Source organism: Dermacentor andersoni, chromosome 7 (genome assembly GCF_023375885.2).
Source record: "Dermacentor andersoni chromosome 7, qqDerAnde1_hic_scaffold, whole genome shotgun sequence".
NCBI lineage: Eukaryota > Metazoa > Arthropoda > Arachnida > Ixodida > Ixodidae > Dermacentor > Dermacentor andersoni.
Genome location: NC_092820.1, coordinates 136,404,325 through 136,424,265, shown reverse-complemented (window position 1 = coordinate 136,424,265; position 19,941 = coordinate 136,404,325). Strand labels below are relative to the sequence as shown.

General features: G+C 46.3%; 1 protein-coding gene across 1 annotated transcript; it reads right to left on the bottom strand.

Moving 5' to 3' along the window:
- Positions 1-11,085: 11,085 nt before the first annotated feature.
- LOC126534613 (uncharacterized) lies at positions 11,086-19,034 on the bottom strand. Its single transcript, XM_050181885.2, has 5 exons — positions 18,869-19,034; positions 18,385-18,514; positions 17,462-17,607; positions 14,635-14,767; positions 11,086-12,764 (listed from the first exon to the last, which is right to left on the bottom strand). Exons 2-5 carry the CDS (start codon positions 18,477-18,479, stop codon positions 12,506-12,508), a joined length of 633 nt encoding a protein of 210 aa, XP_050037842.2. The 5' UTR covers positions 18,480-18,514; positions 18,869-19,034; the 3' UTR covers positions 11,086-12,505.
- Positions 19,035-19,941: the final 907 nt, after the last annotated feature.

Here is a 19,941-nt window from a genome sequence, read left to right as displayed (position 1 = left end):
TCTCACGTGCAGCCAACCGCGCGTGTAGCTTTCATGGTCAACAGACCGCTGCACACTAAATCCGCCCCTAGAAGAGCCAATAACAGCTACATCAGTACAAAATCAAAGACCTGACAGAGTACGCGGGACACCTCCGATCAACTGTTGATGCTTGTATAATTACCGCGGTGAACTAAAGACATTGTCTAGTTCGTGTTTGCAGCAATAATCATTCTTCAGCATATTTCTGTGGTTCGTTCCTCCTTCATCAAATCATAAAATGTATACGCAACAAAAAGAAAGACTCAAAAACATTGAGTACAGAATCCGTGAGGTACCCTTCACCAAACTACCTTATTTCCATTAATTGTTATATTTAAAGTGAATATCTTTCGTTCGCTCTTTGCCCGTTTTCGCGGCGGTCGCACTCACACTGTCGATACAGAAGCGCACCGTAAGTAAAGGGCGCGTATACTCTGGATCGCAACTTAGTTGACGGGCGCGTTCATCGCCGAACGCCGACTAGATTACCTCATTGAAACACACCTGCTGTCGCGCGAGAGCTTTGACTGAATTCCGGGGTGTTGACGTGCCAAAACCACGCTTTGATTATGAGACAGGCCGCAGTGGGCCGCAGTGGGGTACTCCGCATCAATTTTGACCATGCACCTGGGAATCTTTAACGTGCCCCCATTGCACAGAGACACGGGCGCTTGCGCATTTCGCCTCCATTTAAATGCGGCTGCCGCGGCCGGGATTCAATGCCACGACCTCGTGCTTAGCAGCACAGCACCAAAGCCGCTGAGCAACCACGGCGAGTGCGAGAGATTCGAATTTTCCGAAAGTTTTCCGGAGCCGCCTTCTGGCTGCTGCGGGGAGGGCTCTTGTGGCGGGAGAGGAGGATGACAGTCGCGCTGCGCGCCTGTGCTTCCGCCACTTGAAGCACCACGAATGTGAGTGATCGGCTTATATGTAGAGCCACCTGTACCACCGCTACTGGTGTTCCGGCTCGGTTCTGCACGGCATTGCACAATAAAATAACGAAGGCTACCTAAATGTCCTTACTGCAGAAAAAGAACTCCATCAGGTGCATCACTGACTTGATAAATCGAATAGCTTTTTAAAAGCATTTGGCTATTCGCTTTGATCGTCAGTCATCGTGAATGGATTGCAAGCACTTTTTCGAATAGGTTATTTTCGCCTTTCGCTCCTGACTCGAACGCAGTCGTGCGGCCGTTTACAGCGGGTTCCGGTGCTCAACGCGACGGATGGTAAGAAACAAGGCCGTAAGAACATAAAATGTATCGTTAAATTTAACGCCACCCAGCAAAACGCGCCTGTAGCGGCGCATTTACGACCGTCGCCGTGCATGATGCGGCGCGCAGAACCAGAAGTCTAATTCGCACAACACGTGTTTACGCAGCGAACCGACAGTGACCCGCGGATCACAGATGGCTGAGTACATACACCAACAGCGGACAGTTTCCTCGAAGCCTGCACCACCTCCGTGGCCTGCACCAAACATTACTTGGGCCCGTTCCAAGGGAAAGATGGCGGCTGACCCGCAGCCAACCTTGTCCATATACTTCGGATGGTCTGTCGGCGTTCACTGATGTTGCAATAAAAACATGCAGCAGATAGATTCGAGAGAGATATTTTTATTTCCTCTTTCGGGCGAGGCCGGGGTGCACGTGCCAAGGTTAAGAGAAGACGCTATTCCCAGAAGCGGTCCTTTTAGTCGTGTTGACACACAAAGGCAGGACGACAAATGCTCGTTGTGCCAAGTTTGGCAGGAGTATCCGTATTGACGCTTACGGCGACAAAGACAAAGAGCCGAATGCGAACTTAAGAATGCAGAGCATGACGGCTGTGAACAATACATTTCATCAGCTGCTGCTGCGCTATCTGCAGGAAGTCAGTCTCGGCGCTTACGCGTAATTTCATTCCCACGTTGTGCCATGCGACAATCCAGGCGATGAAGAAATGAAGAAAAAGAGAAAGGCAGCTACTACGCAGCAGATGGAGACAGCCAGCCAAGGTGGCAATGCTGTCGCAGTAGAGTCATCATCTTCGTCAGCCTAATTACGGACAGGCGCAGGAGGAAGGCCTCTCCCGGCGATCTCCACTCACACCTCGGGTGTGTCAGTCGGCTCCAGCCTGTACCTGCGGGTTCCCAGCTATCTGACGCCATGCTATCTTTATGCACCGTCCACTCCCCGTCCTTTCTCCCCCTAGCTTTCGTTTTGTAACTGCATAAAACCGTCACCGGTATCTATTCTGTGCAATACTAGGAATGGCTCACCTCACTTGTTTCTCTTAATCTCAAGTGGTTCGGTGCCTGTAGGTTCACGACACAAGTAAGCAAACGAGCGAATAGGCATAATGTATTAACATTGACAAGCCAGTTTTAGCGTGCAGTGCAAAAGCAGTGGAGTTTCGTGAAGGAGATGACGGTAGGAAGCAAGTGTTGCCAAAGTAAATTCGAATGGTGTGCCATTTGTGGTAAGTATAAGAAGAAACTTTCAAACAAAAACGCATTCTTTTTCCGCTCGAGGGAGGTTCCTACACACGGTGAAAGCCTTCAATAGTTTAATTATGCTAGTCAGCTGCCATTACGATCTTCCGTGCCTTCGTTCTTCTCTTCTTCTCCATCTTTTTCGTCTTTGTTATCAGTTCACTCCGGATCACTAGATCCTCTCGACCTTCTATTATCATCTCTACTAGATAATACTAAAGAGTATTAGCTATCGACGACTGTTCTGTTTTTCCTCGGAGTCCTTGACAATGTACGGCCTTCAGAATCCCTGGGTGATTTGCTATTTCAATATTGCATATGGGCCTATAAAGGGGCACTTTAAACCCAACCCCTTTAGGACCAGCCCTATGTCTCCTGGTTCAATATCGGGCATCGCGGACTGGACGTTTGCCGAAGTTTTTTCACTGGCGCTTGAGCGGGCAAGTGCTTCGTTCAGTTCCTGCACAGAGCTGTACAGAATGAGTCAAATAATAGAAGTGGAATAAATTGTGCGCTTGGTCCACGCTTGCTTGAACGTGTCTTTGCACCTTTCTGATAACGAGCTTGCATATGTATCGCTATCTATAGATATGAGCGTTCACGGTGTATCTGGGTGGCGTCGTCTTTCGGATTCCTTCGTACACGTTTATCATAGTACATGCGTCATGGTTTAAAAGCTTTGCCGATTTTTGTTGTTTGCATTCTTCCCCTCGTATTACCTTTCTATGCTATTGGCTTTCTATATGCCGTGCCACCTCACTCGACAAGGTCTGTGTTTCGAGAAGAGGCTGCTCAAGTGAGGTAGTGTGGTTGCAACCTCTGACCCCCTTTCTGCATCGATTTCTAATCTGGATGCTTGTCATTGTTTGCCCAATTTGCGAACTTTCATTGGACTGCGTAGCATGTGTGCATTTCTTTTTCATGTGAGTCTAAATGTAATGTAACTAATTTTTGCATGACACTACGCATAATTCCTTACAATTGCGTCCAAAAGATCTAGTGGCTCACTGGTAGAGTAGCTGACTCCCTCGCAGCGGGCCCGGGTTCGATCCCTACGTGAACAACGAGTTTCTATTTTTCTTACTCCCGGCGATAGCTGCTACGGACCGGACACCGGCAGCGGCAAACACTATCGCCAATCGAAACGGCTATTGGAATGCGCCCTTAACAGCTTACGCTGTAAAATTTTCGATAACGGCGCAGCATCACATATGGTGAGTGCTGCATCCAAATCATCTTGGTTTAGCGTTCAGGCACGTTCGAAAGGGTCGCGATTTGTTTAGGCATTGAAAATAAATTATTGGTCAAAATATATGCGAATGTAAACATTCTATCTGATATAAAGAAGCTTTCTAACACTAGAGCTGCAATGCGCCAACTAATTAGAGTTTACACGTGCTTTCTCAACAAACTCACACCTATTTAGAACTGCATCGACGGGGGATAGTTTGTTTGGTACGACTGTATGGTGTATGGTCGTACTGCACAGGTGGTACACACGTCCGCCGCAGACGTAGGTGTCGGGCATTTAGTATACGTTGTAGGATTGTACCTTGAGAATCACCAGTGGGGCATGAATTATCCGATGTTATGGCGTGGATTTAGACTGTATGGCCAATGGTTCCTTTGCAAAGGTGCACGGACCTTGCGCAAGTCCCTGTTCGTCTCTGGTTTTTCGTGTTGGTGTTCATGTGTGCACCACCCTTGCAGCGCAGCCATACACCAGAGTCAAAGTTATCCTCATAGTAAAGGATGATTGACGTAGTACACGTTATTTCCGGGTGACAACCCTATAACAAGCCGTCAGTGCCCGTTACTTGCCTCTACGGTGGGCGTTAGTCAACTTCTGTGGCTGTACACGTGTACTCGGGATCTTAGGCGCATGATAATCAGGGAGACCAAACAAATACCGAATGTCCTAGATGACTTTGCACGTTGGAGAACGACAAACACATGTGCCATCTCATTGACCAAATATCTACATCACATGGGAAAGTATGCGTTTATTCAAAGTGACACTAAAGGCAAATGTTAAATTAAAGTGGACTGTTAAAGTACCATTTAAAGAATACTCGCAGTACTTGTTTCGTGCCAAGGAAAGACTTCAAGAGAAAATTGCGCCAGAAGTGTGCAGATAGCTTTGCGCAACTCAAATCGCCTGCCCTCGAGCGGGGGAGTGGTGACGTGGCATACGCTTTCTGCGCCCTTTACAGCCGTCTGTGGGTAAAGCGGCGACCAACAGACGGCGCCACGGTTTGTGTGTGTGTTTGTGTGTGTGCGTGCGCGCGCGTGAAACCGAGCCAAGACAGAACGTTGGATAAGCCGTTGCAGCTGCTTTTGCTTAAGTGACGTGGACCGTTCGGAATCCCGCCACATCACATAGACGTGACAATCTATGCTACTTGCATTTTGGGAGAGTTTTGCGAGCCAGCAAAATCAGCGCAGCGCTACGCGATAACGAAGCTACTGAAACGCGAAGACGCGGGCGGCGCAGAGTCGAGCAAAAACGAAACCTTTCTGCCTGCCCGCGTCGTTGTCAAGGGTAACGTTAATGAGTTGCTCTTCCTAAACATTGAATAGAACTTGGCAAGCGGCATATTCTTCCGTCGCATGATGCAGTGCAACTATCTTTTTACTACGAGAAGTTGCGTCCTAGCGACAGAAATAAAATAACGAGTGCTTTCGTCATCGGGCTTGTGCTATAATACCCCTACTAACTCGCAGAGTGTCTTGCATTTACCTCAATTTATGGATTACTAAAACTTTCTTCGCTATTATATTGACGACTTTGGCGTACTCGAGCATTAATCTATCACTTTAGCTTGACTTAATATTTGCCTCTAGCGTTCGTTTAATATCCTTTTCTTTATTTTTTCAATGCTGATGCCTTGCGGCAAATCACCCGAATCAATAAAAATCGTCATGTTATCTGAACGATGGCTGCACAACATTTCTCTCTACTAATTATTCTGGGAAACTTGGTGGAAGACGAAGACGAAGAAGTGCGGAACGGTAGACCTTGTTCTGTGGTTCTTCAAAGTTGTGCGACTTCTGCATATCAGGAGCTTCCTCGAAGACATCATCCTCCGGAATGGAGGACGGAGGACCTCCGTGCCCTCATGGCAAGGCGAGTCCCGCGGCGGTAGCCCTGTCCGTGGGAAACCGCGGCATCACCGACTATAGGCTTCCCGATTCATCTGACAGCTCAACAGCGGCAGAGATGGAATCGGACAGTGATTACACGCTAGTCCAATCGCGCCACTTGAAGCGCAAGCTTCGCCGGACGTCAGCAGGCAGTGATTCTACTCATAAAAGCAGATGTGACGAACGGGTCTTCTCCGTGGGCTACACCCCAACTACGGAAGGTACGAATATGAATTCGTTGAACAGACAATCGCTGACCAAATACTTCGATCGAATAGCCTCAGGACATGTGAGAGAGATCCGCATTAATGCTCGGAAGAACATTCTGACAGTGGACGTTAATTCTCAGGCAGTATTGGAGGCTTTGAAAGGCATTCAAGTGGTTGGTAACATCCCAGTTCGCTCATTCCTAGCGTACGGCAAAGATACCTGCTCTGGTGTGATATCAGATGTGGACATTGACATAAAGGATGAAGACCTGTGATCTCTTTTATCGTCGACAGTGCGAATCCTCGACATCCACTGATTCGGCCGCTCCCGGTGCATCAAGTTGGTGTTCGAGTCAGACTCTTTGCCAGCATCGGTCAAAGTAGGTTATGTGAGGCACTCAGTGCGTCCATATGTACCACGACCGCTACAGTGTCACAAGTGCTTCAAACTGGGCCACGTGAGTGCGGTGTGTAAGAATCCTACGTCGTGCCGAAGATGTGGTGGTGCTCATCATGTAGACTCCTGTGAGACTGACGCCATGAAATGTGCAAATTGCTCCGGAGCCCATGAAGCGACATCCAAGGACTGCCCCAAAATGGCAGAGGAGAGGCAAATCCTGAGAAAAATGGTGAGAGAGAACTCCACGCACAAGGAGGCTGCCGATTCCGTCCGCAAGAAAAGGCGCCGGTTGCGGCAAAGGCGTCGCCGCTCCCAGAGCAAGCCCGGAGGGAAAGAGGCACTTCCTTTGAGTACTTGGATGCAAAACGTGCCACAGACAGTGCACGGCCGGGACACACAAGATGCGCCTCCCCCAGTACCACCGTGCCCGTCAAGGAATGAGGCGTCATCCTACGTGCGTCCAACCTCTTCGGCTATTGAGTGGCCTTCGCTACCACTAAGGGCTTCCGGAGGAGATACTCCTTCGGCTCTCCCCAAGTGCCGGGAAGGTAATGAAAGGCTTGGAAATGAAAAGGTGATAGACATGCTCAAACAGCTAGTAAACACTATGCGTATATTACTCTCCGGAATGACAACGCCAACTGCACTATCGGTCGTGAAGGCGTTAGATGCTATGGAGTCGCTATTAGCGGCTCTAAAATAAGGGTGTTAATCATGGCTCTCACGATAAAACACTGGACATTGGAACAAAAGATGCATCATTCTGTTATAATGCAATGGAATGCTCGAGGTTTATGCGGCTGCATGTCTGACTTTAGGCAACGAGTCTTCAAATACCGCTTCCCAGTGATCGTGATATGCGAGCCAAATCTCACGTCGGAATTTCGCCTTTCCGGATACGTTAAGCTCTGGTCACGTGAAGATGGACACAAGAGCAAAGTGTTAATGTGTATACGCAGTGACATGACGTTTGTGCGGAACACGATCGCTCCACATGACAGCAATGAATATGTGTGTGTGACACTAAAACATAAACTACATGTGTTTTCGATCATCGGCGCCTACATACCTCCTAGACAAAGACTTGAACTCTCTTATCTATCCACTGTATTACAAAGTTCCCCAGGCCCTCATGTTGTTATTGGAGACTTCAACGCTCATCATCCTTACTGGGGAAGTGCCGCAATGAACTGTCGGGGTAGGCACTTGATGGACTTCATAGACACTGAAGGTCTGGCTGTCATCAACGATGGATCTCCAACTTACATCCGCGGCACTACCTACGGAAATTGCTTAGACCTCACTATTGTATCTCAGAGCCTCCTGCCCTTAGTCAACTGGTGCTTGGACATAGAAACGCATATAGAAACCAACATATGTGCAGATGAAGTGGTTTGTGCAATCAACTGCATCTGCTGTACGCTGCACTGATTGGTCCACATTCACTACATCTGTCGAAGAGTACTGTGGAGACATCACTTCACCATCTGATATAGAAGACATTATTGTATCATCAGTGCAGAAGACAACTAAGTTCATCAGTGCACCTACATCCAGAACGGCGATCGATATTGAATATGAACGTTTCCGAGCGATCCATCGGAGAGCGGAAAGGAAGGTTAGGCGAACTCAATCGTCATTAGACCTTGCTTTATGCCGACGAGCTCAACGAAAAATACGGCGTCACCTTCAAAAAATGGGAAAACAACGGTGGAGGACCTTCTGTTCGTCTCTAGATCCTCGAAAGCCACTTTCTAGGATCTGGCAGATAGTACGAAGCCTTCGTGCCCCTCCTCAGCAAAAACATCCTTTCCGTGCTCTAGCACTTCACCAATCTCTGACGGAAGTGCAGGTTGCCGAAGACTTCTGTAAGAGAGTCACCCGTACCGATGCTTCAGCATGTCCAACATTGGATCGACCCGTGCTACCTCCTAAAGATGATCGTCTTGACCTTCCTTTCACGATGCCGGAATTGGAAGCTGCACTTGCTGCGTCGAGACGATCTTCTGCCCCTGGACCTGACGGTATTTCGTATACTGCTCTGTGCCACCTTGGGATGGAAGGTCGGAAAGCCCTGCTGTCATACTATAACGCCACGTGGTCATCCAGTACAGTCCCGAAGCAGTGGAAAACCAGCCGTTTGGTCGCCCTCCTAAAGCCAGGAAAATCGCCTTACGAAATGTCATCTTACCGGCCAGTAGCTTTAGCTAGCTGTGTCGGTAAGGTGATGGAGCGGATGGTGCTCACTAGATTAGAATGGTTCATGGAAAAGAATGAGCTTTATCCTGAAATGATGACCGGATTTAGACGTGGCCGGTCTGCAATAGATGGGGTCATTGATCTCGTGTCCACGATCGAACACGAAAAGAAGCGACACCGCCTTGTAGGAGCAGTTTTCTTAGACATAAAAGGAGCTTATGACAATGTACTGCACGAAGCCATTCTTGATGCCCTCAGTAATTTAGGCATCGGCGGCCGTCTCTACATGTGGATTGATAATTACCTAAATGGTCGTACAGTCTTCATGTCCACGAATGATGGCGAAACGACAAGACACGCTGTGGTCCGTGGAGTGCCTCAAGGAGGAGTTCTCAGCCCGACTCTTTTCAATGTTGCCCTTATTGGCCTTGCGGAAATAATTCCTGATACAGTACACATCAGTACATACGCAGACGACATATGCATATGGGCATCCGCAGTCACGCGACCGCAAATTCGTGCCAGATTGCAGCGTGCTGTTTCTTTAACGTCTCAGTACCTGCAGTGCCAAGGACTGCAACTGGCCCCAGACAAGTGCGCTGCGATAGCGTTCACACGGAAGCTTATGTGTTGGTATCCAATTATGATCAATGGAAATGCCATCCCATATGTCACCCACCACAAGTACCTCGGCGTTGTCATTGACCGCGGTGTTTCATGGTCGAAACATGTGGCAATGTTAAAGAAAAAATTAACTGGGCTTGCTCAAGTTTTTCGCTTTCTGGCCGGTATGAAGTGGGGTCCATATGAGCGTTCGCTACTCCGGCTGTACCAGGCTCTCTACGTCGGATACATTAGGTATAGCCTGCCAGTTTTATCAGGTATGAGCCCGTCATGTTTACGCACGCTGGAAAGTGCCCAGGCACAGATACTGAAAACATGTCTCGGTGTTCCACGTTGCACCTCAACCCACGGAACAATTGAGGAGGCTCGCGTCACCCCTTTACCTGTCTATCTACGATGCGAACCTCTTCGAGTATTCCTGCGACTGCTTTGTCGTCATGGGCGCCATCACTTATCGACATTACCCGATATACGGCCGGACTCCACTTTTTCAAGAGCCGTTAAATGGCAAGAATCTGCCATACCAGCATACTTTGCCCCGGCTGACCTTCCACATATGCCCCCATGGGTAATGTCCAAAATACCGGTACGTCTATCTATTCCGGGAATTTCTAAAAAGTCGCGAATACCTGCCGTCGGCCTCAGACATTTAACACTTGAAAATATATCGAAAGAATATGACTCCTCGGTGAGCGTGTATACAGACGGATCGGTATCGTCGTATGCGTCTGGTGCGGCTTTCGTCGTGCCTGCGCATCAAGTCATTCGACGGTTTCGTCTGCATAACAAGACGACTTCAACATCTACGGAACTAGTGGCAATCAGAGAGGCAGTTCAATATATTTCGCGACAGCCTCCTCAAATATGGACAGTCTTCAGCGACGCAAAATCGGCTCTTCAACTACTTAGAGTGGTGTTGAAAGAAAGCGCTTACAGAGTGTTGGCTCTTCAAACTGCCGAGCTCTACACTTTAGCACAAGAAAACGGCCACCACATCACATTTCAGTGGATTCCCAGTCACTGTGGTATACAGGGCAACGAACTGGCCAACGCCGAAGCGAAGAAAGCACTCGAAGAACGAGAGTCACTGCTTTCAATTCCTTTTTCAAGAGCGGACGCCAACTGTCTCCTCTCCAGTGTCATCCGAAAATTGACAGCACAGCACTGGGACAATCCGGATAATCGCCACAGACGACTCCAGAGATTGGACCCTGCCATGAATTTTAGGCTACCACCGAAAATTCAACGAAGCTGTGCCAGTCTTCTGCACAGACTAAGGCTGGGGGTAGCGTTTACGCGCGGATACGTGCACCTCATGCGACGCAGCGAGTCTCCACACTGTGAGGTGTGCAATGTGACTGAGACTATAGGTCATGTGCTTTGTGACTGCCCTAAGTACGTGGAAGAGCGTGAAAGGTTGGACAACGACCTTACGCGTCTCGACAGCGCACCGTTGTCGGAGGACGTTATTTTAGGCCCTTGGCCAGATGCTCAATCGAGTTTCAAGGCCATTCAGGCATTACTGAACTTTTTAAAAACTACGGGCTTGGATTGCAGACTTTGAGCATGCCAAATTGCTTGCGATATGTTCTACATCTTCCTTCTATCGTCATCGTCACCCATCATGCACCTCTTCCCTCTTTCTTTCCCTCTTCCCCTTCCCCCAATGCCGAGTAGCTGGCTAGAGGAATATACCTCAGGCCGACCTCTCAGCATTTCGTATCATTAAACTTCTCTCTCTCTCTCTCTCTGGGAAACTTTCTCGATAGTGACGTACCACGTTTCGGAATAATAAAAGAAACACACAAATTGTCGTCAAGAGACAGTATGGTTCTATTCACATGGTGTGCATAAGACTTCTCAATGAGAGTTAATGTTCAACGGGCAATGTGTCTGGTAAATATTAGGATTGGAGGTCTTATCCAAACATCACGAGTCATCATCGCTACTCAGTAAATAGGTTATGACTGCGCAAGCTTAATCAGCGCCCGTAGGCAAACATTGTTACTCGAGTATACAAAAAGAAAGTACTTTATTGCATACTTCAAACGCAAAACCTTCCTTAATAAGCAACACAATCCATACACATATTCCAGTTTCAAAGCCATCATGCTCTATGCAGTGGGATATCTCATTACGATACCCAAAAGTGCTATTTAGTGAGGACAAGTAATATTACGTCAGTTTAGCAAAGTTACCCTGTTCTCCTCCCACAACACTTCACATGACAACACGTTGCACACCATGAAGTGACACGTGCTGCGTTGACAAAACCTTTGCGCCCCTTCTCAGTGTCTCTCCATCTCATTGCGCGGAGAGGCATGAGATATGCCATATGTTTGACCAACTGAAAACTGGTTGACTAAAAGGAGCAAAAATGTAACTTCACTGCTCCCAACATAAGTCCACGCAGAATGCCGTCCCTCTACGTCTCCAGTTTGTGAGGCCTATGAACCTAAGTGATATATTTCTTTTAGAGCAATGTGGTGCTAGTCCTGTAGTGCATGCGATCGTTGAGCTTTTCGAGCATCTCAGCGCTCCGTTATTCTTGTCTCTTTGCCTCTTCACCCGGTGCAGGGCACCGAACCAGAGCTGCATTTTGTTACAGCCCCTGATTGCTCACACATCATTTCTCTTTCGCTTTATCTCGGTATGCAGCAGTCAGAGCATCTTAAATAAAGTATGATCTTATAAAACAGTACACACATGTCTAAGCATTATATTTGAGAAGCTAAAGCACCTGATAAATGCGCATTGCGCAGCATAAAACCCACTCTTCCTGCAGTATAAGCAGGAAATACGAACAGGGCACGCTTCCGTGAACGTGCATACATTGCTGAACTCTTTGGTGTCATTTCCTAGCTTCGCGACTTCAGACGTCCCAATCCATGATTGCGAAGACCGATAACGTTTCCTGAAAGAACGCAGCTAAAAAAGTGCTAATTGGCGCAGAATAACTACCAAGCAAATTTACAAAAAGCCTTTTTGCTTTTCAGTGCCACTGCGGGGGTGTCACGGTTAACAAATGTACTAAACTTGACATTTTCGTGGTCACAGCAGTTTCGCAAGGTCCTTCCATGCACAATGTAGTTGCCAGAATCCATAACGTGTAATTGATTGCAGCCATCATGTGTTTCTCGCCCTGCAATTGTTCCCGGCATATGCAGCCTGGCACCGCACAGCCTTAAGATCTCTTTCTGTTACTCGTAGACAATCGCCACTGCGACGCGTATTTTAACACCACCTATAAAGTCAGCATGGCGGTAACACATGAACCCTAGACGTGAATGGGCAATGAAAGTGTTCCTGACAAACATCTTTTTTCTTTTGTCTTTCTCTCCTGAGTTCTAGCGAAATGGAAAGAACGTAGTGAAGATGTGAAAAGAACGAAGGCTAATAAATTGGTGCAACAAAGGCTGCGCAAAGACCGAGGCGCTAGTTCCTGTGGCCATAGGTAGCGGCTGCTTCCATGATGAGCTCGATGTAAGTGCTGAACCTTTCGTCATCCTCGTCCAAGCTAGCCAAAGGTGGCAGAGCACTGCAGGCATCCGTGCTCTTGATGTACCGGCCGCATACGAGGTGGACTATCTCGCCGAAGATGTCCTCCAGGATCCCGACAACGAAGTCTTTGGCGTGAACTCTCTCGCAGGGTGCAAGGGCCTTGGAGCAGCAGTCCAATAAGTCGTTATAGATACTGTGGAGAAAAAAAATTGGCAGACTAAACTATAGTTGACCTCCTCGCAATGTGAAGCATTCCTGATGTGTATAGAACGGTTACATGAGCAATTCAAATGTTTGTTAAGCAGACAATATAAACTGTGGGGGTGTATATTTTTTATAAATTAGACAGAATGTTTGTAATGGCAGCACACAAGACTTAAGTCAAACTAAATATGAGTGGCACATAACTGCTCATACCAGTGGCAGAGTCGGCCCTGTCACGTGTACCTTTAATTTTCACTAACACCGAGATTGGCCCACTTAAACGGCGAGATACACCACCCTCCGGCCTGACCGCCTGCCTTGTCGTTCTCTCGGAAAAAAAGTGGCAGCGCTCGGAGAATACTTTGCATTTTAAAAAAGTCGCAGTTTCTACCGATAGGCGAATCATCGATTGCGATAACAAATTAGTAAACAGCTATACGAAGTAAGGATAGTATACTTATCAGCCATTTAAACTTGTAAACATGGGCATAGTATCTAAATTAAAGAGCATGATGTGACGCTCGCACAAGCAAACATGAACAAATCTCACTCGATGATCGCGGAAATTCGCTGACAAAAAGCTGGAGTGCGGAAGCGTCGCAGCAGCAGCGAGCGAATTGACCTTCGTGCTGCGTGCCGCATCAACGCTAACTAAGCCGCGGAAACAGCGCGTGGAGGACTGTGTCCAACGCCTCTCTCTGCGGACAACTTTACGCCGACTGGACTCGAGACCGTTCACCGAGTCAAAGATACTCGGACCGTGGCCACACCCGTCACTGGCTCAAGCGTAGGGTTTGCTACAGTCCGCGCCGCCTGCTGCTGCGTCTGCACCATCACATTGAAGTCAATGTTGCAGTAGGCGGTGCGGCGGAATAACTTCGGCTGCAAACTTAGACGAGAAGCGCGAACTGTTAGTGCTGAGTCAAGTAGATCTGGCAGGAAGACATATGCCACGCATAGCATTTTCTACAAAATTTACTAGGCGGCCCACTGGTGCTAGGCTCTATGGGAGCAGCAAGAATGGTGGTTCAGCAAGCGTGGGAATGATGACCAGTGAGATTTGAGACTAAACTCCACAGAAGGCCTGTGCAAGATTTGCCCAAGCGGTGTTGCAAGTTCGCAAATATTTCTAATAAATGGAACAATTCGCCGCCATTATGCATGTTCGCAGAGAATAATCAAACTCCTAGGTTTAGAATTCTATCCTAACTAATGGCGCCAGAAGAGCGCTTGAAGGGACTGGCTCGAAGGTTACCTAAGTCCATATGCTATCCATCATCATTACGGCATCTGAGCAATCACAGCGCTACACGATGCTCTAGTAAATTTTGCGAAGGAATCTATCAGTGTCTCGAACTAAATGTTTTGACACCTGTTTCCCGTTCATGCAACTAGTGGATGGCATCTCACGAACTTGGTTTGAGCCTGAATGAATTACAATGAAGCGAAGGCGTCGAATGCAGGGATCACAATAACTCGTCAAGTCGAAACTTTATATAAGTGACAACATCTTCGCAGTTCCTGCAAAAAACCATGCATGTTCGCTGTGCTCTATTACTGGCGTCAGCTTACTGAAGGCCTTTCAATAGGTAATGCTTTGAAGTAAATTGAGCACTTCTCATGAATGCCGATTGAGGAGCAAAGTCCTAGAAGAATTGAAACACTTTTACTTGCAGAGGCTTTCTTGATCCGGCATGACAAGTGTCAAGCAGTTTGTAAGGACACGAAAGCAAGTAAAATTCAGCTTTAGAACGTGATAAGTGAGAAGATAAAGTAAGCACTGTTATTGAGCACGTAAAACTTGCTCTAAGAACTTGCAAGCAGTCACAATCGCAAGATGCAGCAGACATTGTACTTACCAGCAGCTGTGGTGAATAACGTCTTTGACAGCTGCCTTAACCACAGCCCGTTCTAGATGCTCGTGGAAGTGTGTCATGCACTTGTGCATCCCGTGGCCAACAGATTCCATACACTTGATGGATTTCTGGTACCCTATCAGAGGCCATATAAATAAATGCAATGAAGTGATTATGCAAAGAAAAGCGCAAAAACATGAACGGGAGCTTACCTCGGAAGCGGACTATAAAGTTGGATTTGTTGAAATTGAGCATTATCTTAATTCATTATCCCTACAGTGTTCTGGTATCTAAATGCTATCATAGATTTCACCTCTATCGCTGCATCGTTATCGAGCTAAGACGCACTTTGAAACTGCATCCCTAGCATTTGCGCATCGTTCTGGGTAAATAAAACCGAGGATGACAACTAACGATGATGACGGCCAGTGTGACAAACAACGATTTCCTTCGAAAATTTTACAGCGCAGGTGTTAGTGCGACTAGAAACTCTCAATAAGCTTGCTATGGCTCTTTTGATAGCTTTCTGGCAAAAAAAAACCTCAATCAATCACGAAGCATCTATTCTGAGAAACTGTAGCTAACATTAAGGGCGACAGGTAGGGAATCTCTAATTGCGTTTGTGTATTAGAGATTAAATAAAAAATTGCTGCCCCTTCCATTTCGACGCGTTTAGAGACGTTCTATGGAACGCGTATAATGTTTCTCTGTTCACCTGCGCGGGCCACGAACGGCATAATTATATAAGCATCAGATTACTTGTGCAGCGTACCTAAAGTACGAAGTCTGTACGTTGATTATGTGTTCTAAATATATTTACTAAATACTCTCCTCCCAAATTTTATGCGATATACCAGCCATGTCGTTGCTTTTTCCTGATCTTCTCGATGTGCTATGTGAGGCATGCTGTTTATATTTTGTTGAAGTAGTAAGTACGTTTTGATTGACGAAAGATAAAGGCATAATGTGTGCAGTTTATCGCAGCCTTTGCTGAAAGTGACATATTCAAGCGTTCTACTGTGTCATACTGGCATTATGCGCAATGTTTCTCACACTCCTAAATTACATGGACGACGCACAACCATCAACCTCAATGTTAACCTTAATGTGTGGTTATACTTTCTCGTTCTTTACGCAATTAGGAACTTAGCAAATCAATAAATAACCCTCGTTATTTCCTTATTTTTATGCGTCCTACGAGCTCCGTAGTTGGTTTTTCTGGTGTCCTCGGTGAACTGGAGAAAGCACCTTGTTTATACATGGCGAATTTAAGAGGCACGTTATGTGTAATGTGCAGCTAAAATTCAGAATGGGTAGCTTAATTGTCGCTTTTGCAATAAATTGCGTATTTAAGACCTCCTGAGGGTTATGAGTGTGTTTTCTGAGCGGCAAAAAAAATTTGCCCGCTGTCCTGGCGCGACTGCAACGGCCACCAACATAAAATTTTGGAAACATGTGGGAAATATGGCAAATATGGCAAATGGTGAGGGCACTTAAGCGAATGTGGATCAAATGCAGCTTTTGTAAAGCATTCCTTCATGAAGTGCCCCAAAGCGTTATATGGCCCTTTTGCGCTGTTTCACCGTCCTGAGTTAACTTTACGTTAGACAAAGCTTATAATTAGCGCAAGCATGGAGTTAGCTATAGGTTATTTGTGCACAAAGTTCAAAGCGTGGGGCTTAATTGTTACCTTTGAAATTATTTATGTATTTATGTGCTCTGGGGCTTTATGAGTAGGCTTTACGAGCATCGCAAAGTATAGCTAGACACGCCACCGAGATCAAAGCAGCCGACATGGAGGAACGCAATGAAAAGTTCTTGTGCAACTTGGATGCATGGGGATTAAATAGAGCCTTTGTAAAACATTCCTTTTTCATGTTCTTGAAAGCGTTATATGGCCGTTCTGGGCTCCAGTCACTAGTGGGCACCCTCTATTATACGAAGCTTATATTTGACAAAAATAAGAGGCAGGTTATGGGTTCCGTGTAGGTCAAAATTCAAAGCTCTTGAATCGGTGAAAGCTCGCGCCATAAACTGCGCATTGAAGTGCTCCACGGTGTGTTATGACTAGATTTTGCAAGCGGTGCAAGATTGACCATAACTGCCAACAAGAACAAAGTTAGCAAAAAAAAAGGCGGTTCACTATGGTAAATGTGTGTGTGAGGTCAAGTGCGTATGTATAAAACACATATATTGCAAGGCATTTCTGGTGCAAGTGTTTCAAAGTGTGACTGGTCGCTCGAGGCACTTTGCGTGTATTCGCGGGCTTCTTTCACGCTCGGAAAAAAGCACTTGCGTAGCACGTATTGAACAACAGAAAGCTGTGTCGGTAGTTTTTCATGTTGCTCTACAATGCTGTCGTTTACACTTTTCGTGTAATTAATGTAATTTGGGAACTTGATTAATTACTTAGGACTGCTTATGCACTTAGGCTGAATGCAAAAAAGAACTATTCATCTCCAAGCGACAGCAAACAGTATTACCTTGGTTCTGTCCAGCTACGTGGCATTTGCATATATTTAAATTTTGGTGCGTGATATTTGGGACACCCTGTATATAGTTACACACAACTGAAATTCTGACAACTGCGCGAACGAAACACTCTTACTGGGAATTAATTGGGTTGGCATTCTGCAAGGTCGTACAAGTCTGCTATCATGTTTTTCGTTAAGGCGTTGTTGCTTCACGAGGCCTGCCTTGCGTACAAACATTTCCACTAAATCCAACCCTATTAGCGCAAACACTGCTTAAGTTTTGTTATCTACTGCTTGACGAATCATTGTAGGAATTTAACCATGCATGTTCGCAATAGCAGACGCGAGAGACGCACTTTTGTATGATTTCGAACCCACGGTGCAGACGTCTTCGATGTTTTCTTCCAACGCCTGCAGCACCACCAGCGCCGCAGCTTCGGCTGGACCTTGCGTGCAGTTCTTCATGAATTGTATGCTGCAGATGATCTGTTCTTTGGCAATCCTGAAGGCAAAGCATAGGCAATTACGTGGGAAAGTGAATGACACAGTGACAATGGGTCCTCAAAGAGAGAGAGAGAGAGGGAGAGAGAGGAAAGGCAGGGAAGTTAAAGAAAGCTTTAGCTAAGGGGCTCCTATATAAATGCATTGTAAGGTAGAAATTGTGTTTCTCGGCAACACTGCATAGAACTTGATGAAGTTTGTTGGATTAAAAGATACTTTAAAATATAAATATATCTTTATTTAGGTGATCAACATTTTACAAATTGTCAAATATTTCTTAACTTCAATAAATGATACTATCAAATCTGCAACTCGACGACTCGACAACTCAACAATGACGAACAACACAGTTATGTAAATTGAACCGAATTGGCCCCTGCAGGCTATATACGGGGGCCGGACTATAATCCGGAAAATACGGATCTCCTAGTCTGCTTTTGCGAACTTTAATTAGAGCTTTACTAGTGACAACCCCGTCGAAAGTCTATAGGTCCCATATACACAGCATACGCATATTAACAAATGAGGATATTATAAAACCAGTTCGTTGGCCTAAATCAAACAAAAATAATTCTTATGGCCTCATAACTCCAAGATCAAGTATATGAGCGTATGGTGGTGCCCTCATAAAAAATCCGCACGTTCCCGTATATCATACAGTGCATGTGCCAATATGATATCTTGGAACACGGGGCTATTCATGTGGGATATTCCGCCTATGCTCATGCGGAATTATTTGGTATGGGGCGCATCTTTTTTCGTATAAGAAAGTACACACCTGCACCCTTCCCGGAATCCTATGTTGGGTACCTGCAGAGGTCCACGCTTGGCGTATGGAATATAGTCATCGCCGCACTTCTTCAGGTCCTCCATCTTGCAGCCATCCCTAAGCTGTGCCCGATTAGCACCTGCAATTGACGAATCAGGATGTGCGAACAAAGTTGCCCTTAGAGGGACACTAAAGGCAAATACCAAGTCCAACTGAAGTAATAGGTTAGTACTCGAGAATCTTTAAGGTGTAAATATTGTCGCGAACACAGCCTTAGTAACCTAAAAATCGAGGCAAATGCCGGACATGATTAGAGACTCCCCCCGGGACATTCAAGCACTTGCCCGATGACGAATGCACTCCTCAGGTAAATTGTCGCTAGTACCGAGCTACTCGTTGCAAAAAGCATCCTCTTATTGTATTATAATATATAATAAAATGCCGCTTGTCGAGTTCCATTTCATGTTTAGAAAACAGAACTCATTGAAATTACCTTTCACAACAACTCGGGCGGTCGAGAGGTTTCGTTTTCGCTCGACACCGCGCCGCCCACGCTTTCGCGTTTCCGTACTTTCTTAATCGCGTAATGCTGCGCTGGTTTTGCTGGCTCGCGGAGATCGCACCAACTACAAGTGGCAGAGAATTCAACTTCCATGTGATGTCGCTGGGTGCTGGAACGGTCTACGCCACTTGACCAAAAAGAAGCTGCAGCGGCGAATCCTGGACTTGGTGCCGCCGTCTGTCGGACATCGTTTTAGTCACCGGCGGCAGCAAAGGGTGGTGATGGCGTCCGCAAGGTCACCACTACCTCGGTTGGGTGGCGGGAGATTTGAATTTAGAAAAAGTTATTCGGACCCTTCAAATGCAATTTTCTCGTAAACTTAGTCTTTTCTTGGCACGAAACAAGCGTTGCGAGGCTTCTGGAATTGTATTTAAACAGTCCATATCGACTTAATATTTGCCTTTAGTGTCCCTTTAAGCACCCACATTTTCATCTAAAGGGGAAATTCTGCGATAATGTGCCTTACCTCGCATCTGTAGCGCTTTATTAAGCCTGACCATGATAGATTTGTCTGAACTACACCATCCTACCTTCTATCAACAATTTAGGAAGAACAACGTAGAGAAATGAGATGTGAAGAGCCTGGAGGTTAACCAGAAGAGAAACATCCAGTTTACTATCCTGCTCTGGGGAAGGTAGAAAGAAGGGGGGACAAAAAAATTAGAGAGAAGAACAAGCACACCACGAAAATAAATTGTGGTGCATTCCTTATTTGGAGATCATAGGTGACGCCTCTGAGGTTAGCAATCTAATAATGGGTGTGTAATTGGTGATGATATGTTTTATATGGTATGATAATTAACATGACCAGTATTGTGATCATTATGATGATCAGAACGAGACAGTGTTGCGACGTACAACTACAAAGTGCTTAATTAAGAGCTTGAGGTGCTGCCTTTAATTGTTCTATATGAATAGATACCAAGTGGCAGTAGCCAAGTTGTCTACCAGGCCAGACAGCAGCAAGTTGTGTATTCGAAAAATACCTAGTGTCCCTTACTGTC